Source organism: Pagrus pagrus (assembly GCF_965226575.1).
Source record: "Pagrus pagrus genome assembly, chromosome: 18".
Classification (NCBI taxonomy): Eukaryota; Metazoa; Chordata; class Actinopteri; order Spariformes; family Sparidae; genus Pagrus; species Pagrus pagrus.
Window position 1 is genome coordinate 13,493,231 of NC_140202.1, and position 26,045 is coordinate 13,519,275.

Genomic DNA, 26,045 nt, shown 5'->3' on the forward strand with positions numbered 1-26,045 from the left:
TTTAGTTGTGTGATTAATAGAAGTTGTCTTACAGCCCTGGCTGCTATTGTTTTTTTAGGATGGGCATCCCAGCTGAGATGATATGCTATCGAGTCCCTCTAAGAAGAGGAAATTTGAATATGCATGATGCAGTTCCTCTAATAAAGCACAGCACCAGTCCCTTAAGAAATGAATAATTAATGCTGGGATGAATTATGCATTTAATTGACCAGGAGTTGTCTGGCATAAACCAATTAGGTGCCATTGTTGTTGCAATCTCTGGTTACCTTTGTGGTAAACAACTTGGACAGCTCTGTCTAACAGTGGACAGGCTGATAGTCTGCGGTGAAAAAAGCGGCCTGCAAATGAGAGATATGGCTAAAGTGCATGGAAATATGAAAAAAATAACTGGACTTTGGTTTAGCCTGTCTTTCAGTAAACAGAAAAAAAAGTATAAATTTGAAGGGGAAGCTACAAGAATCGTCTCAGTAAAGAATAAAGGAGTGGTGAGGGATATATAAAACACATCTAAAATTATATGTATAAAACATAAATATCTGTGAAAATAAATGGATACACTTCTTTGTCTCTCTCCAGAGTTTTATACAGATATACATTCCAGACTCTACAGGAGAAGATGGGAGGCTGGGGGACGGTGATGTTGAGGTGTAGCCATAATGACACCTCGTTAAATTGGCTTGTCACACAAACCAACTGAGTATGCTTTGTCAGTCCATATGGTTCTCTACCAGTAGTTCTCATCAACATCCACATATCACACCCTCCAGGGAAACGGACTAAATTCTAATTGGATAGAAAGACCTATGTACTGTTTGAATGTCTAAGGAGTTGAGGGCCTTACCACCTGGACTGCGACAGGATGTCCCTTACTTTGTTTTGATTTTTGGATTTGATGCTAACACTGTAATAATAATTATTGTCTCAAATGACATCAGTGCATTGAAGCATCGTTTTCAACATCATAATCTCAAAAAAAAGTTCTTATATTGGCACATATCGGGAAACATATATAACAATACCATTATATCTGTTGCAGACTAATATCGGCCAATATAAGACTTTAATATTAAGGCTTGTTCCTGCAAATCTTTCTGCTCCCAAATAGTCAAAATTATTTATTACGTACTGCAACTTTAATGCAACCATAAGGATTTATTTCAATGCAAAACTAACCCCATGCAAAAGTCAGTAAAAACGCAGATCATGACGGACTGCTGCTGAATCTGCTTCATTTAATGGTTTAAAGTCTTGTATTGCAGACATAATATAATCCCCCAAGCAACCTGTTAAAATATAGAAAAAAAATCACAAAGCCTATAACATAAAATACACAGAAATTACACAAACAGACAAAAGACCTCTTGGACATAATATACTATGCAGTATAATTTTCAAGTACTATAATCCGAATTAATTACACATGTCAAAGTACGGCCTGGACCTGATTCTGATGAATGCTGGTTGCTTTGGAAAGTTTTGGACCCAAATGCTAAATTAGCGTTAGCTAGCTCCAAACAGAAGGAAGAAAAGAAAAAAAACCTAGCAAACAACAACACAGACGGTGTATAGGTTTCTTGACACTTCACCTATCAAGTGGGAGAATTGGTTTCCATATCAGATGCTATCTCCAGTTACGTCTCCAGAGGCTCAACACAGACACCAGTGACACATTTACTTTTGACACCGAGCACCATTATTGTTTAACCCGCTAACCTACTGTTTGCCAGCTAACATTAAGTATGCCTGGCCCTACAGGGAGAGGTGACCTGCCTCCAACTAAGACAATAATTGTCTACAGGAACGGAGACGCCTTCTTTGCCGGAAAGAAAATAGTTGTGAATCCACGACAGGTGACAACCTTTGATTATTTTTTGGCCTCTTTGACCAAAGGGATGGAGGCTCCGTTTGGCGCCGTCAGGAAGCTGTACACTCACAGAGAGGGCCACAGGGTTCAGCGTTTGGACGACTTGAAGCATGGCAGTGTGTATGTTGCAGCTGGAAATGAGCAGTTCAAGAAGCTGGAGTAGGTACCATGCTGTAAGGTGTGTCTGGGTGTGTGCATTATAACTCGGTAATGGAAGGGAGGTCAGGTCAGTTTAAAGGTGCTATTTGTAAGAAAAGTTGATTTTTGAGTCTGATTCCCATTTTGTTGATGACACTTTGGGACGGCGGCCGACCCATCCTACAATCCCAAAGCCCCAGTTTTTGACGAGTAGCAAATGAGACTTCTTTCTTTTCTTACAAATAGCACCTTTAATTGAGGATGAGCTCCACCCTTGGCCTGAAAGAAAAGCATTTCAACCTGTACCGTTAAGCTACCTTAGCTATGTAACGTTAAGCTAAGTGGGATTCTTGCTTCTCCATCCTTAAATATGTATCAGTTCCATTAGCCTAACTACTTAAGTGTTTGAACAACCTTTATTTATACACACAGTATCTTAAATACAATCTAAATTGTTGTTTAATGTGCTCTCTTGTGTACCACTGTGCCTAAAGTCTAGTTGCTTAATCTTTAAAGCACTTTTTATGTAGATCTTAAGCTGTAAAACTATTATACAATTGGGATTATCAGGTGTAAAGATGTCCTCCGACTATCTTTATAGTCTATCAGTAACTGTATAGGTTTCACACGTTGCACCTGAAGGTCATTTACATGATTTTTTAATGCCTTCCAGCTATTGTGAGATCACAACCAAGAAGCCACAGAATAAGAAAAAAGAACAGGTAAGACCACTGTTGGATTGGTTACTAATAATGATTAACTTAACCTATATTTGAGGTGCTGTATTACTGTTTGTGTGACCATACTGTATGATATAGGGAGCGTTCTTATCCTTGTGTGGGAGGTTGCAGGTTACTTAAGCCTGTGGTAGTGTTAGGCGTTCACAGTGGTCTGAATCATAGTAATCAGAGCAAACAGTGTTAGTAATGATGTTCTGTAATCACACATAACATCAGCTCCATATTCATTTTCAGATCCAACCTGTTGTTCACAGCAAAATAATAGTTTCTGCTCGCTGGAGGAAAGCTATTGATGAGTCCTGCACAATAAAGTAAGTGTTGATTTTAGGCTGGATACAAATGTATCCTCAACATAAAAAAGGAGAATTTTCTTTGCTGTGTTAAGGAAATAATGTTTTATTTATGTTTCCCTTTCAACAATCGAATGACTATCTCTTTCTGTTTAATTTCTTTTGTTGTGTCTTACAGTGTCTTTACCAACGGAGAGATCTTGGTTCCTCCGGCTCGAATCCGGATCCCAAAGTACACTCTTCGAAGCTGGGAAAACGTTTTAACCATGGTGACAGAGAAAGTGCATCTTCGCACTGGTGCTGTGTACAGGTAATGTCAGACATCACTTCATTATAAACTCTCATACTGTAGTTATGAATAAATGATGTACAAGTGAGGGCAGAGACTCAAGAATGGAGTCAGAGTCGAGATACGTCATCTATGACCGGATTGTTTTAACAGTTTTAAAGAACTCAGTTGTCATCAGATGATGGCAGATTAGTTCCATTTTGGCGAATGAGAGAGTTATATGCAACACCCTCTGTCAAAATTTGATGGATGGTGACCTCTGACCCCTACCCCTCTAAGGATGACCTTTGACGCCCAACACCCAGCCAGCGACCAATCAGAAAGAAAGGTTGGAGTTAAGATGAGCGAATTAGAAAGAGAGGGTGGGGTTAGTGTGAACCCATGACTTTGACCTGACCAAAATAAATGGAACGTTTTCTCAGATAAGTCTGAAAAAAAAACCAGAAGAAACGTGGCCAAGAGAACCGCTGACTGGCACCGCCTGCGACGAGCTATCAAGAAGCACCACCATGGGGGAGCCCCCAAGAAATGGGTGCTGTATTTGTGCCAGACACCTCCGCCCAACACGCTTCAGGAGTAACGGACTTTAGAGGAGAGAGGCGTGTGGTGTCTTTAACTACAGCGCGAGTGAAGTTTGTTTTTATCAGGGGAAACTCTGGGACCCCTGTCTGTAAAAGCAACGCTAAAATAAAATAATATCAACATTATATGAGGCGCCAAAGACACCACCACCATACTGTCTATTCTTCACAAATGTTCAAAGATTGTTACAACTTGTAAAAGATATAAAGACTGCTCTGGAAACGATTACATTTGTTTGATTTAATATTTATTTATCTATGAATTGGGGAAAAATCTATCTAGTGAGGGGCTAAGGGTGTCTGCTTCTGTCTTTTTCTGGCTCCTACCAACACACCCGCTGGTGCGACCGTTGGTGTGGGCAACCCATATTCAACATCAGCTTCATCCCTTCATGTGGTTTTCCCGCTTGGACTCGGCGATATTTCTTGCGAGCTCAAAGATTACTCTAAAGGGACGTTGGGGATTTCTTTTTCTATATGCATACTTTGTATATCAAATTCTGACAGAAGGTGTTGCATATACAGTAACTCTCTCCAATGTGTTCAGACTGTTTATCTGCGTGCAACCAAAGCCCGCTCAAACACGATTTGGTCAATATTACTCGGACTACAAACAGAAAACAGGACATTTCTGAAAGCTAAAATCTTGTGCCTTGCCTAAAATGTACGCATTCATATGCAGACATCTGTTTATTGAGATTAGGTTGTGATGTGCCCACAGTAGTTTATTTACAACTGCTTGTCAGACAAACACTGCTTTGATGGATTTCTAGAAATTAGCCAAACATTAAATATTACCACTCAAACAATCTTTCAGACATTTTTGTCTCTTCGGTATCAGAAACACTGATATTTATCGTAGTTACAACAGTCACAAAATATTGCTTCAATTTGCAGTATGTCTTTATTTGTGTTCCCAGGCTTTACACACTAGAAGGACGTCCTGTCTGTGGTCCCACTGAACTGGAGAACAACCAGCACTATGTCGCAGTTGGTGCAGGAAAGTTTAAAGCTCTCCCATATGACCACTGCGTCCCCTGCAGGGATTTAATCAGGGAAAACAACATGTTGGAAGGGTATGACACTCACAAGTTTTTCTTTTATCTATGTATTTTAAATAAACACTGGATCTACATTTTCTTTTGAAAAGGAAAGAGAAAAATATGTTGTTTTCCCCTTTTTGTCCCTGCAGCCAAGACATCCTGCCTGCCATCCGGAAGACAAGACAAGCAAAGGATGTGGTAAGTGGTGCCGCTTCAGAGTTGGGCGCAGTCTGCCATCTGGTCGCTGACTTTCCAGAACATGCTAAATTCCCTCCAGTTTATTGCTGTAACACCTTGGTAGCATCACAGTTGAAAAGCGTATCTTTGCACACACAGCATTTCAATTAACATTTCCCATGTGCGAGACTTGTTGTGGGGGTGCAATTCGTTATGAAACAGCGCTATCATCAATCACTGTCTGCGGGAGGCATTGAGTTACCTTTGCTTTCCACTTTGATGGGTAATCCCCACAGAGACGGGCTGGCCCACTTGATCAAGCGCAGTGAGCCTCATAGACAGATCATATGCACTGGGGGGGCTTCAGCGACTGAAAACAAGAAGAAAAAAAATCTCTTATTCAAACCAGAACCGGGACAATTTGTATTGTGATTAAGTAGACAGTGAAGTGCTTTGAATCCATATGAGGATTGCGCTGCTGAGGGCCCGAGATGAACACCAAATCACTTGGTGACGATGAGAACATGCCCAGTCAGCAGGTTGAGGTGGAGATTGGGGGGCGGTGGGCCCCCTGTGAGAGAGATGTGTCTGACACCTGATTTTTCTAACCATGAAAGATGACAATGCTGTGGCAGATGCCAATTTTTTTCAGATGGAGAAAAATGCCCGATGCCTCACCTCGAACTGTATCTGTGGGTGACTATCAGAAATTGGATGATTCTTTATTCGTAATGTAGTCAAAACAGTCTCAATGCTGGGACTAATTTGTAAGATTTCTTCATCTTATTAAAAACTACCAGAGCATAAAGCAATATATGAACAACACTGTTATCAGACTTTGCTTAATTGAGGCTCATTCCTCAGGTAGGAACATCTGAATCAACACTGCTTAGACAGCAGCCTTTGCCATTTCACTCAGTACCATGAGGTGGAGACAGAGACGGAGCTATGGCTGTGTTTTGCATCCACCAGCTCATTGTAGTATTAGTCATTCAGTGGACATGATGCTGCTGCATTTTACTCCCTTTGCCTCTATGTCTGATCCTCATGAATTTGTAAACATGATTTGACCAGTTAATAAGAACCTTTCAGAGGGGAAAGATACACGTGAGCAAATTTGCCCGCTCCGTCTTGATCCGCTGAGCTGTTTAGCTTACTGATTACACATACATTTATAGGGTCATGTCCGTCATTAATTTCAGTTTGACCTCACAAAACAACAGCAGTCTGCTTTGAAATGCCTGTAAAAAGGATCCTTTAAACATGCCCACTCAGGGTGTGTAAAATGTAACCTTGCTCTGGCTACGTCTCTGCACGGGGGAACAGTGTCTATCCTGTCCTGTCTGCGCCGGCGTTGGAGCGTTTCTGCGCCTCCGAATGGGACATCTGGTCTGGAGCAACCACTGGAGTCTAAACTGACGGCTCTGCAGAGTGCAGTATTGAAGCTCTCCAGCACACCGTGTTCCCATCAGGCGCAGGCGTATGTGCTGAGTTAGGTGTTCGCAGACATGATGAGAGAGAAACTTCTAGAGGTAGACATGGCATAAAGAGAAGATTAATAGAGGGGAGAGAATTGCAAAGAGACAGAGGGAAAAAAGAGAATGATGATGTGCATCAAAGCAAAGCACCTTCACATTATAGTAATAATAATGAGCGGTGCAATTGTGCTTCACATGGACTCCACACAAACAGCCCAGAAAGGCTGACTAAAGCTTTTAATAGCTGCTCTCCCTGACATCAGCGATGACTCGCTGCTGCTCCCCGTTTCTCTGCTGTTTCTGGATGATCTCATTGGTGAGGGGAAGTAGCAATGCCCCGTGGAAAACCATACCCCCTCACTGCTGCCAGCATGTCTGCTCACAGAGGACCCGGCCCTGGGAGTGGCTCCTGCTGATACCACAGTCGGTATGGCTGGAGGCTGGTAGGTCCAATTGGTTGGGACCCCTGTTTTCCCTCCGGCTATCATATCGCCGTGTCCTCTTGTTGACTCCTGTTCTCTGCCACTTGAGAGGGCCACAGATTAGTTGCCGTTTGGTCCCCCTGAGCCCCCTTCACACTAACTCTTTCTCTCTCTCTCTTGGTCTCTCTCTCTCTGGGGCCTCCTGATACACACAGTTGTCTGCTCCCACAGGACACGGTACTGTAGATATGTAGCGCAGAGCGAGAGGCGAGATGACCTCAGCTTTTCCACTGCATGTATTTCCAGTCGTACTGTACTCTCCTGGCTCCAAGGCGCCCCTCGTCCTCTGCGTTCCCCTCCCCGAGTGAGAGAGCCTTGATTTAACTCTGTTGATTTAAATAAGATCTATTTACATCTCACCACCAGGCTGTAAACACGCAAAACAAGCTGTTCAATTTTTGATTGCCCAGATGTGTTTTGACTCTGAACTCTATCTCGAAGTTGTAACACATCAGTCACAGACGAATCGGGGGGTTACGAAGCGGAATTAGCGGCACACCGCTGCGACAGTGCCACACTGCTCCTCTGTCTTTGATCTCGCGTGGTTGTGTGGACACTACAGCGCCGGAGTGTGAACTCTGTTTCAACTCCCCCTCGCTGCACATAGCAGGCAAACTTCACTCCTCTTTTGTTGTTTTATTTCTCTCCCTCGGCCCACCAACGGCTGCAGAAATTCAAAAGAATACCAACAGACTTTGCCTCTGCATTAAAGAAAGCAAACAAGTGAAGAAACAACGCCGCTATTCCCCGGAGTCCATGTTAGTGAGCTTGCAAACACCATTGCCAGAAGTGTATTCTGGTGGAAGCCTGAGATCACTACACTATCCCCCGAGCCAGCCCAGGGATCCAGCCAGGCAGCTGCAGTAAAGAGCACTGTAGCTGAAAAGAAACATTAAGTCTGCTCTCCTCAGCTCTCTGTGTCTCTCATTCTCTGTAAGGGAGACGCACCTCACCTTGCTACCTACAGAGCGGATGAGGAGCCTGCGAGGAGAAAATTGCCTTTTGTGGAAGCATTAATTCAGATGTGTACCCTGCTGTCTGAACATCACTCTGAACTCTCCCCACTGCTCCCTCTCTTTTTCTCTCCCCTCCTCTCTCGCTCCTCCACTCTCCCACTATGCAACCAAGTCCCGAGAAGCCTCTTTTTTTTTTTTTTTCTCCCCTCCCCTCTCCATCAATAACCTTCTGCTGTCTACTGCTGAAGAATAAGTTATTCCCTACGACTCCCTCCCTTTCCCTTTAAGCTTGTTTGGATTTTCATTGTTTGATCTGGCTTGATAAATAAGACAAATGCAGTTAGAAATTCATGGCTGCCCCATTTCATCAATAAATGATTAGTTTGCCACGCTCCCCAGTGATTGATAGGTTGTGCACGGGATGTATTGGAACCAGATGAATTCAATACAGTAGGAGTCGCGGGGGAGCTACAAAGCATATCAGCTCATGAAAAATTGAGGTCAACGGAAAATGTAAAAGAGAAAAAGAAAGAAAAAAACGTTGAAAAAAGAGGAGAACCAAGTTGTGCCCTGATGTGTTTTGTCTTTTTTTTCCCCTCTCCCTCTTTCCAAAACAACAGCAAAAAAGTCGATGATGAATCACACAGAAATCGGAGGAAATATGCCTTAATCTGTGCCCCCGTTTCCCCCTCTCTTTGGTCTCTTCATGTAGTTTGCTCGTACAGGCTTTAGAGAGGACCTTGAGCACACAGCCAGGGGCCAGATGAAGAAACACACAGCCAAGCTGGAGAGAACCAAACAACAGAGGCAGGTGTCCAGAAACCCAGTTCTCCTCTCGACAGGGGGTAAGCAGAGCAATTCTGCAGGAATATCTCTCTCCCTGTCTCTCTCTCCAGCCCTCCTGTCCTCAAAGTGTTTTTTCCCCCTCCACTCTCACTGTGAGGCTGTGAAGAAACCTGTTGGCTTCTGAATACAAATTTATATGTATATGCACGTGCTCGGGTACAATGTGTGTGGCGATGTGTGGGGCTACGTTTGGGCTGCAAACGAAAATGATCTTACCTTTTAACAATATCTGTCTGTTACTTTCTCAATTTGTTGATTAGTTGTTTGATGTATAAAATGTGAGATAATGGTACAAAAAAAATCTCAATCATTGTTTCCCAAAGCCCAAAGCCCTCAAATGATGTCCTCAAATGTCTTGTGTATCACAAAGATATTCAGTTTACTGTCAAAGAAGGGTAAAGAAACCAGAATATATTCATTTTTAAGAAGCTGGAATCAGAAAAATCTGAATTAATCTTAATCTTAATCATGATTTACAACCTAAATTGCGATCTTTTTTCTAATAGCTCTGTAGACTATAGCCAGACTTGAAATAGCTGACTAATTTCTCAAATTTGCACCATCAAAATGTGACATCAACTTTCGCCATGTTGTTAGCTGTTACCCGAGGAATGGCCACGTGAAGTATTTTTCGTGTAGTCTATGAGGCCATTAAATGCCAGCGCCTCGCCAGAAAGTCAGCTTGTTGGCGCCTTCATGATCGATCGCGATCTAAAATCGTCAGATTGCCCAACCATAGCTAGAGCTAGAGTAGGTGTAGATTTAAACTAACATTTATTTTGCAGGTGAAGAGGCTCTGTTTGGATTCCCAGCCTGTTCTTTTAAGTCCAAACAGAACACGGCTCCCTGCTTTTTGAAAGAAGCACCAGTCTATTCTGTGAATATTAAACAGAACAAGACTTCAAACACCATCAAGGGGGCTTAAATCATAGATGTGTTCAATCAGGCCATTTAGTTGAATATGTATCCAGAAAGCTTTGTTAACTGTGTGTGTGGGGGGGAAACAAAATGCTCCAATTTTCTCCTGATGTGGTGATAAAAATGGTAATCAGTTGTTAATCACAAAAGACGTTGACAAAAGATCATAAAAGTGACAAAACAGTTCTTTAAAGGGATGGGTTTGAACACTGATGCTCTGCCTATCATTAATACACAGTGAATGTTCGTCCGCTTCCCTTTATCCACTCATTCAATAGTTTGTTTTACCATCTGCTGCGCTGTGCACAGTAATCCACAACTTGTCAGACACATCCTCACATGACTCGCTAAAAGGGTGGGAGATCTGATTTTAGATCCTGGTAAGAGTTAAAGGCATTTAAGGTCCACGTTTTTTAGCCGAATCTTGGAGATTGTGTCATTTAATGTCCTTTTAGTTCACCTTACCTAATAAACTAGCATATTCGCACATCAACAAACCAATAGAGTGATGAAGCCAACAAGATAACTGTGCTTCCTTTGGGTGATGTAGCGTGAGTCTAGAAAGAGATCCAAAAGCAATGCTTGACTAAAAAACGCAGTCCACCTGTTTTGTAGCTGCATAATTGCCTCTTTCAGCTGAACCTGTTAACCACATACATTTTTCTATACATTATTCCTTTGTTCATCACTAATTAATCTACCATGCTTTGCTATTTATTATTTAAATGAAATTACTTGAGGCTATTGAAGTAGATTCAAGCTCAATAGTGTCTTTAATTATTCACATTCCTCCCCGTGTCTGATCCGGCGCAGCCACGGACCAAAAGGAGTTTGTTTACAAGCAAAAAAGAAGAAAAAAGAATGTGACGTTGCCGTATAAGCTATTCCCCACATGCATCAAGAGCAACCTGTCACTGTCAGGGGCTAACCCTGGACTCAAAGTTCACGCTGGCTGGCCATATTTGTGGCAGGGCAGCTGTGGCCCCTTTCGTCTGCGGGACCGCTCTAAATAAATAAATGGCTTGACAGCAACATTGATCTCTGGCGAAGTTGAACAGGAAAAGCAAAGGGAGAGGACAGGAGGCCAGTGAGGGATGGAGGGGTCTAGAGACAGAGAGAGAGAGGGGGAGAGAATGAGTGTGCAGAAGAATGAGACGGCGACTGCCAGCAGAAGAGGTAATTGTGATTAATCACTTTTTTCGCAGAGGGCAGCGTGTTCAATGCACAAAACAGCAGAAGCGAGATGGCAGGAGCAGCGGAGGTGCAGGAGGACCGCAAGCTCAAGGTGGACCTGCCAATTGATCAGGTGAAGCACGACCCCACCACACAGCACTGCGGCTTTCAACCGTTTGGTCCTGTTTGTCTAACAGGAAGTCAGAATTGATTCCAGTCTAAGAACACTATTATCAACATCACCGTAGGTAAACACAGGCCACCTGGGCAGGCGCTGATTTAATTGATCTTAAAAACATGAAACTCCTCTAGTAGCTCTCATAGTTTTAAAGCTTTCCGTCAATGAAAACAAGCAGAAACACGAAAGCGGAGGAACATCATGACAAGCTGTTAAAGGTCCCTTGTTGTAGAATTGTTGTCTTTTTGATTACAGCATAATTTACATGCCTTATAATCACTATGAAAGTATCCAAACACTCAACCAAACGAGAAGTATACTAACAGTAGCCCTCGTTCAAAAAGTGTGCCTTTAAACGAACGTTAGGACTTCTGCGTGGTTGTGATGTCACAACTAAACTGTCACCGCCCTCAGGCACCGCCCAGTGCGGCCATGGTTATAAAAACACCAGAAAAGGAGATGTGGAAGCAAGGTGGGTGTTATGTGCTCAGGCCTGTTATAGCTGACCAATCAGGGGTGGCTTTAAAGGGACAGGCACCAAAATGGATGATTCAGACAGTGGGTGAATAGAGGTGCTGCAGCTGCAGTATGAGAAAATAATGTGTTTTTGTAACGTTAAAGCATGCAAACATTTTCTCATAGACGCCCAAAATAAAACTATTAACCTGGAAATTTGCATAATATGGGTGCTTTAAAATAAATGCTTTGCCACTCTAACACCCTCTACCCATCTTTTACCCCATTAAACTTTACCTTTCTGTGTTTTTCAGCTTCAGAAAGAAAAGAGAATACACTTTTAGTGCAGTAAAACATCATGTTCTACTCAGAATAAGGCTCATGAATGCTGTGTAGAGCAAGCTACATAAATATATAAATATTTAGCAAAATCAATACAGCAGTACAGTACAGTGTAAGCCAAGGGGGATCTTGTTTTCTCCCTCCCTGCAGGTTGAGGCCAAGATAGTTGACGAGGATGAGAGTTGTTGTGCGAGTCCCTGCAAGGCCTCCCTCCATGATTCAGACAGCTCGAGTCTGCAGAGGTCTTTGTCTTCAGGTTCCGGGAAGGATGCAAGTACCCTTATTATGAGTTCTACGTAGTAACTATTTCATGTTTAGTTCATTTTTAGTTTATTATTACGGCCAATTTTTTAATTTGCTTTCGGATTAGGTCACATGAAAATGGTCTAACCAGCAATTATGGTAATCACCATTTCCATAATTGCAAGAGCATCACGCAGACCTGCTTGCAGCGACTGTACTTTTATCTAATGTGTGTGCAGCCTGTTTTTTTCCTGTCTCCATGGTTCTCTCTGTGTATTGTGTACCGTGTATTTACCAGCGCAGCCTTTCATTAGGGCAGGGAGAGCCAGTGAAAGGTTTGGGGCACCGTACTGGTAGAGGATTACAGACACCTGAGCCCCATTTACAACTCTGTAGAGCTTAGCTGTATGTATGTATGTATCACAGCACCAAGCTTACAAAATACATACGTGTGAGCATTTGTGATTGGAGTGGAGCTCGCAACAGCATGTGGTTGTATTGGATGTCTGTCCTTTACTCTGGTTGTTGTGTGCGCTCACGGTGATGAAGTGGGGCTGAGATGTGTCTACAGATGTTTCTGCATGGATCTGTGGTTCCTAGAAATTACACTCATTTAAATACACTTATTTTTGCTCTAATAATCCTCGAGGGACGGCAATATGAAGCGGTGTAACCGTGATGAATGCACACAATAGTTGGGTGATATTACTATTCCAAGCAATTTCATTCGGCTTTGAAATGAGAAGATATTGAGTCTTATTTAAGCAATCAATAACCTTGAACATTTTGTTTTAATGAAAACTATAATTTCAAGCAGTGGCAATTACACCATAGGGGAATGTTTTGGTGGGGTGATGATTTTGCTGGCGTATGCACTTTTGCAATAAAGATATTCTTATCGGGGTAATTATTGACTTCTGGGGGCCAGTTATGACCCTGGCTAAAGACCACATCAATAGCTTAATTCATTACTTATCGCTTTTAGTCATACAAGAATGTTGCTGATTCAGATTGGCTATGGATTGCAGGGGAAAGACCATTAGATAATGGAAAATAATAATAATAATAATAATAATAATATTCCCGAGTACAGACTCAGCGACTTTATGCAATAACCATCCCACCAAATAATTTTTTGATTTGTCAGCTAGTGAAGACTGACACGAGGATGAGGCAGGGTTGTTTTTGTTGCAGCCTTTCCAGTTGAAAACATCATGCCAGAGCACCTCTTAAGCAACACATGACATGTTGAATCCAGTTTTTACGCTAGAACCGTCCAAATTGTACCTCGCCAGCAATTTGCTTTGCTGCAATTTTACTGTGTGCTCATTCATGTTTTATCCGGCGTGTTGGCATATTTTTTAAAAGTTGCCGCCATCAGACTGAGATAATGATGCTGCAGGTGAAACTTCCCTTACTTAAAGTCCAATCATCGCTCATGCAAACTCTCCTCTTTTCCCTTTGAGGCCAAACAGGCTGTCGCTGTCTGGTTGTCGGCAACCTCATCATTTAAAGGGCTGTGAATAGTAATGAGGGATAACTGCACTGCTATGACTCATACTTTGAGCGCGGTTCGGACAGATTTCCTCCCACTCCTGTGCTCACATGTGCTCGTGAAATACCCCGGCGCACTCCGTATACGCGCACATAGAGTATATAGTAGATATTGATGACCAAATTCAATTACATGATTACATTTTCAGCCGAAGCTTTAAATGATTTATTGCATTGAATTTAAATAGTGAATACATTTACAGACAGTACACCGGTGAGGCTGTTGCGTGTGCGCGATATTGACCTGTGTGGTCCAGGCCAAATAAAGAATAACGAGATTCAGCATCTCTGCCAAGTGGAGATGTCCGCTGGGAGTGAAGGCAGGCTATCTCAGTGGAAGAGAGCGCAGGACGGCGGGCCAGAGCCTGATGCACATTTATCAAAGCTTTTCTTATAATCACTTGACTGACTTTTGTTGGGCTTTCTGAAGGTTGGGTTTTCCTTTAGAGTGCACTCTGTTAAGGAGTTGATTGATTTCATGAGGTGGGGGGGGGGGCCTCTGTCTATGTTGCAGATGTCATACACTTTGAGGAAACGTGGACAAGGGTAGATTTGTACTCACTGGTGTGGTATTGTGTTTACAACTATCATTTGTTTTGATTTAACAATATCGGCTGATTTATCAACCAGTCAGCTAAGCATTTTTTCTTAATTAATATTGTTAGAAATGCCAATACGACTAGGGATGGTTGATCAATTGTCTTCCTCTTCGTAAGAATTTTGTGATAAAAAATCGAATCATTATTGACCGCCGCATTGATCCATCCCTTTCCTATTCCAATGCAAGTCCATTTCATTTGTCTTTCCAGTTGTTTTTCCTGTGCTCCTATTCCCCGAAGCTTAGGCTAGCCATTTCAAAGGCCTTATTCTCCCCATGCAAGGTCAACTATAATCAACTCGAGACAATGTCACCGCATTGCATTTCCAGCGAGCTAGGCAGAGGAAGACGACTCCTCTGGGCTTTTAAGGACCTACTGCATTATACCATTCAATTACTGTTCATTAGACAGTGTACAGCCATTAATCAGACGGAGATGTTCTGCTAGTCCTCAGCGGGGACAATGAACTGAGGAAATTTATTCTGACTTCCTGTGCTGGGCCGCTGTTTAGTGGTAAGCAGAGAGATGACAGTTGGGAATGCACTGAAGCTTTCAGTGCAAGAGACATCCTAAACTGAACTGCTACTCCACTCCCGGTATCTGTTTTCAAGTGAAGTTCTCTGCCTCGACGCGGCCCCCCCGTCTTTGAATTTTAAGAAACATAGGCTTTGTCAGAGATTTACTGCATATGTGGGAGAGTATTACGAATCTGATATATCACTAAAAGGTGAGAAAGCTGACAGATTTACCGATTAGAGCTGCATATGCATTGGATATGACTAGATGATGATATGAGAAACTGATTTATGTTTTCCAGGAGGCTAAAGAGAGGGAGGTGTGTTCCAGGCTTTGCAGGATACGGTCACGGATGTCCCGGTTTTTCAAGGGTAGGTTCATCAAAGCATAAAGCCCTGGTAGTAGCTCACTGGCAGCAGCGGCGGCGGCCCCCGCGTTCCCCTCCACAGCACCTAATGCACCCATAAAGAGACCACTAATACACTCTGCATTACCAGTTCCTCCCTCACATTGCATGTCACCGGATCCGCAACCACCTCTCAACATCTGGGAGAGCTTTACGCCATGCTTTATGGAGACCATCTGGTTGAGTGGGTTTTTTTGCCTCCCCAATCTCGGATGACTTATTCTAGTATTAAAGGCACCTGCACATCAAGGTGTGCCATGCTGAGAGCCTGGGATTATTCACCGCTCTTTATATTTCCCATGTCGTTTGCAATTTGGAACCACTCAGACAGAATGAGAGGGATATGTAGCTTGTTACTATGAAAATCTTTTTTTTTTTTTTGCCGTCCATGATTTCTTATTCTAAGTAGAATGGCATGGTCTGACTTTTATTTGATTGATCTAGAGAAAAACACATCTGAAAAAACAAAATAACTGCTATACACGTTTGATTACGGAGGGAGAAAAAAATAACATAGTGTTAAAACACAAACCAAAGCAATGATGTAAACCCGACATTCTCCTTTGTTGGGGGAATGTGCCTTTCAGCTGGTTCAGGCAATTTCATTCTAATTGCCTACAAAACATAGGCTTTGGTAGTGAGGCCCATTCAGTGGTTTGCCAGCATCTTCAATTGTTCCTCGTGAAAATTCCAAAGGTGACTAAATGGGAACGGGGTGTGAATCCCTGCACATGGTTATCACTGTCTGCCCTTCAATCTGAGGCTCGCCCTGCCAGTGTGACATCAGGAAAATCACTGCATCCTGTGCTAACAGCAGGCACCCTACCTCACTCACGTGTCACCCGTGCTTCCGTACGAGTCCACAATTACACGTACATGTACGCGCACATATGCACAGAGAGAATCTTAACAGACAGCACTTGTTTTTCTCCTGCACGTGTGCATGATTTGTACGTACATACACGCATTCTCTTTCAATTATCCTCATATTGGCAGTACTTGAGGTCGAGGTGCAGCCTTGTACACTCTAGTACTCACTATGATTTCCCTGCAGAATATCAATGGACACTGCAGGGGGCATTTGAAATAAATCACAGCACATTATTGCTTGCAGACTCCAGACCCACACACTCATTTTTCTGTCCCTATCACATTATATTGTTGTTGCTGTTCATGAATGGTTCTGCATCATTCATGCATCATAGTCCCCGGCTGTCACAGTGGATCTGCAGATGACACAGATGCAAAGCTTAACAGGAGACTCGGAGACGTATAGTGGAGGCAAGCGGGATGTGAAAGGAAATGCAAGTGATCTCTAACAGAATCAAACCAGCCTGCCACCTGCTTTGCATCAAAATGTCAATATCTGGGCCAGTTTTTATCCTTGAAAGGATCAGCTGAGGGAAAAAGGAGACCTTCTTCTAAAAGCAAATCTACCATCAAAGCACTTGCTCTGCCTCCTTCATATACTTTATTCCATCCTGACTTCTATGTATAAAAGCAAGAGATACCACTTGGTTCAGTTTGGCTGAGATTCTCCTTCAAAAGTTATTGGCACCGTGTACAATGGCCTTGTAATTTATGAGAACTGTTAGGGCCTCTGACAGAAGTTGTAAAGCATCCTGACTGATTGGGTAGATATGAGATGTGTGCAGTCATGGCATATTGTCGCCTGTATGTGCGCGCGACATGGAGAGAGTTGCATGGCTCGCTCTGTCACAGATAAATTACTCCACACAGTCAAATTAAGTTGTTGTAAATCACCCCGCGGACCCGAGACTAGTCCTGAGTGACGACCTTTACGCCTATTTGACTTTAAGTCTTATTTATGTTAATCACATCTGTATTATACCGACAGTAAAATTGTGTCATATCCCAAAAGGTCATTGTTTTGCAGTGCAGCACGTGGCAGGGACAGAAAAACACACTGGTTTTGTTTATTACAAAAGTGTAAAAAGTCTTAAGAGGAAGGTTTGACTCATGATTAATATTGATTTTATCTTGTCTTTTTTTTTTTTTTTTTACAGAAAAATATAAACAATAACATTCATTGCTTTGACCTGCATGACATTCATTTAAAAGGTATGTACTGTACAAATAATACAATTAAATGTCTCATTGATTCAACTCTCATATACATAAAACATAATGCAGAGTGTAGCAGCGCAGCATGCTTCGTCAACCATATGGGGATACAGCATGTTCCATGTTACTGTAACAAATTCAACAACTTGTGAGCATTACATATGCTTGGTGTGGATATCAAATGCTCACGGAATCCCTCCACAAAGGGCTTTGTGATATTTACCACACTAAAGTTACCACGTGTTCTATTGATGTTAGTCCACTGCAATACATATTTAATACAGAATATATATTGGAGTTTTTTATTCCGGCGAAGAGCAAGCGATATCCTCAGGGGTGACTTCCACCGAGGGAGACTGAGAGCCGTTGTTAACTACGGCAAAGTTGGAGGCAAATGTATGCTTTTCTTCTCCTTCATCATATACGTGTCATGAAAAGGCCTTCAAAAAGGCAGCCGCTCCCAGCAGCCATAAGTTTCTGCATTTACATGGCGAAAAATAATAAGTTCCAAAGACGGCGTGTCGAAAATCAGCCATTGTGATGCGTGAGAGGCGCCTGCGTGTGATCTCCCCTGCACTCGAGACGACAGGCTCTGTGAAGTGCACCACTGCCCAGTTACACATTAGCTTTGATTGCCAGTTTGTTCTGCGTGTAGCCCGTAGCTTTGAACTGCGTCTGCAGATGAAAGCCAACCTTGTCCACAGTGTGGCCACTGTAGACCGCTGCTGTTGCTTATTTACTTCAGGCACCATCAAGGGCTTTGGGGCTATTTTTTTTCCTATAGTTCTGTACCATGCTGTATTGAGCATTATGTATAATTTATCATACAATACATCCCGAGACAGCACCCCGTCTCGCCTCCATTTTAACATAATGCCTCTCCTTTCTTTCTACATGTTGTGTTGAGTGCGGCCAATGTATGATACCACTAAGGTATGTCTTTGTTGTGTCCAGCAGATATACTTTGATATTAGTGGTTCCCATGGTGAGGGCATCGCCACTCAGTGCTTATCTCTTCCCTTCTCTCCCCCTTCCCTCCCGCCCTCTCTCCCTCTCTTTCCTCTAAGAGCTGGGAACCATAGAACACAGTGTCAGACTGCTAAGGACCAGACGTCCTCGCTCTCCTCTGTCTCTAGCAGCCAGCTGCTCATGTATAAGATGAAACAGTGTTATAAACCAAATAAAAATGTCTTGCCTCTTGACAGCCCCACCGTGAATATATGGCCTCTTATTTCAGTGAATATATTGCATAATTATGTATGGTTATGAATATTGCATGGAGCCTCACACTGAGTGCATGGTAAGATGCCTAATTGCGGAGTTTAATTATTAAGAAGCAAAGGTCCTGAGCGGGTTTTGTGAGAAGCACTTTTGATAAATTATTTTTTGCAGTTTTCTGATGAATTATTTTGGGGCCTTGTGTCTAATCAGCCCTGCGTAGTGGACGGCGTAACTGCTCTTGAGAGAGACTTATCTTCCCACGGAGAGGAATTACTATGCTGATTAAATCCAGTGAAATCAACTAATAACTTAATGATATTGGAGTGGATCAAAAGAATGAATCACTGCCTCTCATAGTGGTGGCTATGAAAAACACAAGGGCACAGTGATGGGTAGAGTGAGGGCTGTTGCCGTTGACCTCGGGGCACAGCTTTAATATTTCTGTGTGACATGAGGGAGAGGAACCCAGAAAGACAGAGCGTGTGATGGTATGTGCTAAAGCAAACCAAAGCACCTCGTATTAAACATAGTGTAGAAGTGCTTTACTTTATACTTCATATGAAGCACTTCAAGGAAAAAGTCCAGAGAGGCCGACTAAACAAGGAATAATAAACTAGATCTCCCTCAAGTACTGCCAAAGCCACTAGACACAGCTGCTTGTATAACTACAGTACCATTGCTTTCTCTTCCTCTGCAGCTTGTACCATAACTGAGGCGCCCACACAAAACATTTTCCTCCACAGTTATGTATTCAGTTCAAGTGCACTTAGTATGCAGGAAAGTTTAAGGCTTGACCTCGGATTTGTGTCGAAAAGAAATTTGCAAATGAATAAAACAGGCTTCTCTGCATGTTGCTTCAAATATAGAACTGGCACACATGATGTATTCTTCCATAAAAGCTAATGGCTGTAATGCAGACAATAAGAACCATTGACCCACTTAATCGCAGTTCTATGTCACGCTGTCACCGAGGCAAAGTTAGCTCACCACAACTGTAGGATCAAACGCGGAGTAATAGCTGGGCTCCCTCCATTCCCCTCCTGCAAAATGCATGTCGGTCTAGCACTCATGAAATGCAGTCAAGCTGCTTTTTTCACGAGCCAGCACAAATATGTGAATAATTGATTGATATTGACGTGAGGATCACCTTGGTGTATCCAGTAGTTGTTTGGTTTAGAAGTCTCCCGTGGAGGAAGGCAGGGGTCCGGCCATCTGTCAATAACACGTCAGTCGTCTCACATGGCGGGCACTCTGACCAGCTCAGACGCTTCAGTAAGCAGCTCAACACTTGTTTTCGATGTGACGTTAAATCAGCTGTTCTGCTCAGAGAGGAGGCTTGCAGCTACACTGCTGCAGGTCTGCTTCACAAAGTTGTCTGGAAATAATGGGCATAATTCTGTTCTCTTGCTGTGATATAATTGCAGTCATTATAAATGATAGATTACAGTGCAGAGTGCAGTTTACTCTATGGAACTCAAAATAACAGCTGATGCATAATATATACATACTGCAGTGCACATTCCCTTTTTGACCTTTACCCGGGTAAATTAAACACAAACACCTCTTCACAGCACACGTCTGGGAAACATTCTTTACATCAGATGTACTCAGTATCAAATCCAGTTGGACCACATCACACAACAAGGAAATGAAGATGGGCCAGACATTTTCAGCAGCCTATTTAACTGGCATTACATCTCCCTGCTTCAACTGCATTTATGTTACAACACCGCTGTTGTTCAAATCATATACCACCTAAAGTGGTTCCCAGTTTGTTGCACAAGCAAGCCTTGCTAACACTAGCTGGCTATGTTATGTTAACGGTGCTTACATTAAAATGTATATATGGGTCAATATGACCTTTAAATACTGCAATGCACTCACTGCAAATAAAACTTGTATTGCTACAAAAAAAACATCATCACAGTAAAATAAATAAGTATTGCCAGTCCAGGTAGGGTTAAACTGATGGTTTTTGTGGTGGATTTTAAGTTTCAGGGTTGACAGAGACATTTTTCAGTAGATTATTTTCCTACTTTTGTCACCAGCCAGATGTTTTGAAAAGATGTAACTTGGTCAAAACTGTGTCACAATGGAAAACATTGATTTGTGAAAGATACCTGATCCGTACACTGATCGATACAGCACAAGTGCAAATGTGCAACTCAGTTTTAATATTTTCTGGTTACAGTCTGCTGAGGTATATAATACAAGAATATTGTGACTTATATGTACATCTATAAGCATATGAGTATGTGAGACATATATGGACATTTCACCATATGTGGAGTTTACACATGTTGTCTGTATCAGATTAACATCCAATTAGGACAGCTATTGGGTATTTTGTATTCTATTGTATCGTTTGTATCGTATCGTATCGTATCGTATCGTATCGTATCGTATCATATCGTATCGTATCATATGTTAGGCATTTTTCTGATAATCAGACTGTTATTTTCATCAGATTGACAATAAAATAAATGAATGTTAAAATGTGCTACACTGAGTCTGATGCAGCATGTAATCTGCAAAGTAACTAGTAACCAAAGTTATCAAATAAATATAGTGAGTAAAAGTACAATATTTGCCTCCAAATGTAGTGGATTGGAAATACTAAGTAGCAGAAAATAGAAATATTCAAGTAAAGTGCAGGCACCTGAAAATACTAAGGGCACTACTTGAGTGAATATGCGTAGTTACATTCCACCACTGGCTCAAGAGCACATACTGGCTGTTGTTGTTGTTTAAGTTTTATAGGACACTCCAGCCAAAGGAGGCATAGGACAAAAGAGTCTATGAACTTCTACATGTTGTGTAAGTGGAGTGAAAATTGTCGAAGGTCATTTTATTCAGAGGCTCCACATGCCTTGAGAGCTGTATTGAGCCTCCTCGCGGACAAGATGGACAGGTGGTGTTATAAAAAGACCTTTTTCGCCACCAACATCATCCAGAGCCACCAGGAGGCTACTCCCACCCGCCTCTCTCTCTTCCTCTATCTCTCTGCCTCTCTCTCTCCCCCTCCCTCTCTCCAGCCTGGTAGCTACCCACTGTCTGAACTAATGGCTGGGAGCACAGCTAAAAGCTCTCAGTGTGATAAGGTAATATGGAGTCATAGAGTGAGCGAGACAGAGAGGGGAAAAGAGTGCTATATCAGTGCGACCATATATACTGATCATACAGTGATGAGGAAATGGTCTAAAAATAAAAACAAATGGGGAAAGCTGGATGATATCACAGCACCCAGATTGCTGACTGCAGTGTTTGGAGTCATATCCAGATGGTTATGAAGCACGGATGACAGTGGGAGCTGAGACTTACTGCTGTCCTCTCAACTGACCTTGCCGATGTCATGCTTGATAGAATAAAAGAGAATAGCAATCTGCTTGTAAATACACTGAAAACATTCTCATAAGATTTTTACTGTGCTTTTATCTGTAGTCAAATTGTCAAAACGAGGCCTGAAAGGTAAAGTTGGCTTAATCATGTAGCTGCTTTTCAGCTTTTAACTGACTACTAGTGTTTTGTACCATACAGTAGATGTCGATGTTCACTCCAGGCTTTGAAATGAAAAAAATAAAAGTACATTACATTGCATTTAGTACAAAGTACAAAGTACAAGTATACTTTAACTTTTTTAGCTTAATTTAAAGTGTATTTTACACGTGTAATAGTACACTTCAAAATATATGTCATTAAATTCAACTTCTATACTTATTCTACAATACTGTAAGTGGTATTTCAGTGTACTTTTAAAAAACTGTACTACCAAATATTACATTTAAATAGTCATTTAGTGTGCTCTCTTAAAGTGTACTTTATTCCTTCCTTCATTATAAGTGCATTTAAGTATGCTTTAAACATTGCACTTTAATGTTTGTTCATTTTAGGCTGTACCTCAGTGTGTTTTTTTATATTGGACAATGTTATTTTAAGGTTTCTCCTTATTTTAAGATTCTTAGATATTATTTTAAGAAGCTATCATTTGAAATACTAAATCGTTATTTTAAAAAAGTTCCCTATCAAAATGAGAGCAGATTACTGTTACACACCAGCCGCTCCCTTCTCTCTTCTTTCACCTTGTGTTCACTCCTTTGCAGCTCCTCACCACCACCAACATGGCGCACACACATTCATGCACAAATTTGTCTTTCCGTTTCTTCCTGACTGCTTGCTTTTCTTACTTCCTCTCTCCTTCTCTTTCCCCTCTACTCCCCCTCTCTTGTTTTCCTTTATCTGTTCCCAGACTGGCTGTCCTTAGTAAGATGGATGTGTGCATTCCCAGGGCAGATGGCCCTGTTGTTACTCTGTGTACTCGGCTCACACTTTAACACCCGGCCTCCTTGTCTGGCCTGACGGGCCATTGCCTGGGGAAAGGACTCTACTTCTACACTGTGCAGCAAACGTGTGTGGTGTGCAGCTAACCGCATGGGTGCTTGCACCTTTTTTGTAAGGGAGTAGACTCCAGCAGACTGTGTGCCAAAGACACAGATGGGTTCTTTCTTAAAGGATCACAGACCTTTTTTAATAGGAAAGCTTAAATATTCATTAATTTATATAGTGAGTCATTTATTTTGTTGACATTTGCTTATGAATACATTTAGATAATTGCAGTATATTTATTTCAAGAGTAATATACTGTACATACTTAAAAATAGATCTCTAGCTAGCATGCGACACATCCTACTTAATACTTAAACGACTGAATAGGTTGGATGTAGGATTGCCAACATATTTCATCATTCCCAAAACAACACGACTGTTGCAGCGATCTGGTGACACATGTACCGGATGTACTGTTCATCATACAGTCGCAGTTTGTTTAGGTTTAGGCAAGAAAACTATTTGGTTAGTTTTAGGAAAACATCATACAAACACACCTAATTAACTTGCATTATGAATGTCACGTTACTTCTGTAGGTTAGTAGGTTAAAAGTACTAACTGTTTTTGATAAATAAAGATACATGAACTATTAACCTGGGGAACTATTTGGCAGTCTCCCGTCTTGTGCCACAGTGGAAAACAACACATAATGACAATCAATAGACCTTGTCAGGTGACTGAGTACAGTTCTTAGACATAATGTAAGTAGTTTTTATTTGTTGTTTTGTGACTTCAGTGAGTTTTAAGTAAGAGTTAGTATGAAAATGATTTTTATGATTGTGATTAATTCTTACTTACCAACATTGTACTCATCAGAAGCTTCCAAATGTTTGTCTTTCTTATTGATATTTTAAATTCCTCATTCCAACTACCATTTACGGCTAAACCTGGAACACACTCCAGCATTATGTTGTCTAATCTGTTGTTTAGCTCGCTGGACAGCTGTGTACGGACTTCTTTTCATGCCAGTGCGTGCATTATAGTCAATAATCAGCCCATCTGGGATGCGTCTTTGAACAGTCAGATTAACTACATGCTACTTCCCGTTCAGTAATTCTCACACATCACTTGCCTTTTTCAATTACAGAATGTAAGTATTCTGATTGTCTTTTAACAAAGACTGCTGTTGCTGCATACATGTCCTACATGTGTTCACCTCCTACCTGATAACTACCTGTGATTGGGCACCATTTTGCATGACGGCGGCCCGTGCCTTTTTGATTGATTCGTTCCATTTCATTGCCATGATAAACTTTTATAACACCTATCATTTACTGGCAGCATGTGTGGACCTCTTTAGGAGATCTGTGCTTGATTTCTACTCGGTGATCTAAGGATGATAAATCACTCGCTACACATAAATTATATCGGTGAAATCACATGCAGTGTAAGCCTTCTGTGTGCACATATGTAAATCCAGCCCAGGGAATGTTCTGCTGTGCGAAATTGCAGTCTTTGTCTACCCTCTAACCATACAATTTCTTTCATTTCAATCTCAGCACGCAATTGGAATATTGTCCCTTAGCTGCTCCTATCATATGTAATGAATGTGCTGCCCCAAAGGTGGGAGCTGTAATTGATTAAAAACCATAATGTTTTTCCATGCCTCAGAGTAGTCAGTGATAAGGATATCTGTGATGTGTGAGTATGTAGGTGTCCTGCATGTGTGTGTGTGTGTTTGTGTGTGTGTATCTGTGTGGACACTAGGACGGGACATCAAAGTGTGCTGTGGCTCTATTTCATCCTGGCTAATGAAGAAGCTGCGAGTGTGCTTCTGGGTCACAGTGGGAACATGCACAGCGAGGTCACTTCAAAGGCGGGATAATGACGGATTAAGTCTAAATCACGGGAGCGCTTTAGTCGCTGTCTCACATCTAGCCTGTCGCTTTGCATTTTATTAACAAATCATCGCAATATGATCTGGTAAAATGTGCCTGCCTTAATTTCCCTTGTCCATCTTGCTCTGCGCAAATCCTCCACATCCAGATTAGTGGATCGTGGTGGGCAGAGTGGTGGGCCTTTTATAAGCCCTCGATGGTGATGAAATATTCTTTCATTAGCGTCCATATTTCTCCTCATGTATTCATGTTTTAATGCACTGCTCTCTCCGCAGTTCCTTATTGCTTTGTGTTGTGTGCGTGACAGTGATACAGCTTTTCATTTATGGTAGCCCCTACAGCTTGCGAGCCGGATATTCTATCCATGGCTGCTTCGGTTCTGCATTTTAAAATTAACCTACGCACCCACAGGCCTCAGCGCTCAGTTGATGAACAGGTAAAGCAGAAATTTTCTGTATCATAAAGCAAGGAGTCATAATGCTCCAACCCTTCGATCCGTGCGTGTGCTAGAAATGCTTTCGAAGGAGGCCACACTCCAAGATTATTGAGCTCTTAGCACTCTCATGTGTAAGAGGATGGCACATGAATATACTGTTTCACTGCCATTCATCTTGTTCAGTTTATAACCTCCAGATCTTTGACCCCAGGCCTGCTGCGCCTGTGGAGTTACAGGTATGTGGGAAGCACTCAGGGAGGGCTAATTGCCGCTGGAGTGATTTATCCTCCTGTAGACCCCGCGAAGAGCTCTTGAACACCCAGATACTCTCGTCATCAACACATCCAAGCGGGCGTAATCAAAGGGAGCGACTGCAGAGCCAGGAAAATTGTTCTTTGTGATCAAGAGGTGCAATGTCAGGAAATATTTGATGCATTTCAGCAGAAGTTCAGGCAAGAAAGGTCTGCTGTTCAAAGTTCGAGTGCCAGACTGTGCACCACTCCTCCTGAACAACTTATAACGATTTTAATTATTACTTAAAGGGCCCTGACAACTTAGTTTCGAATCTTAAAGCTGCTGCAAGCTGTGAGCATTTCAGCTAACTTCCTGCCCGTCACCTCCTTCCTCTCTACGTCACCACACTTGCACAACTCCTTTATTTGTTTCTAATGTATCGCCTGGCCTGTTTGACAGTAGAAGCCGTCATCATGCCCTCTGTGGACCACCTCTTTCTGGAGCTCTCTGTCCTGATTGGATAAAGTGGGCAGGGATACCAGAAAATGTTCTTCTCTTTAACTGCATGAGCGGGGGGA

At 42.1% G+C, this 26,045-nt stretch overlaps 1 protein-coding gene across 1 annotated transcript; it reads left to right on the forward strand.

Moving 5' to 3' along the window:
- Positions 1-1,739: 1,739 nt before the first annotated feature.
- dcdc2c (doublecortin domain containing 2C) lies at positions 1,740-15,254 on the forward strand (the record flags this gene model as incomplete). Its single annotated transcript, XM_084380524.1, has 10 exons — positions 1,740-2,023; positions 2,676-2,724; positions 2,977-3,053; positions 3,211-3,342; positions 4,823-4,978; positions 5,095-5,143; positions 8,751-8,883; positions 11,008-11,108; positions 12,102-12,221; positions 15,165-15,254. The coding sequence occupies 10 exons, from the start codon at positions 1,740-1,742 to the stop codon at positions 15,252-15,254; spliced, it is 1,191 nt and encodes a 396-aa protein (XP_084236650.1).
- Positions 15,255-26,045: the final 10,791 nt, after the last annotated feature.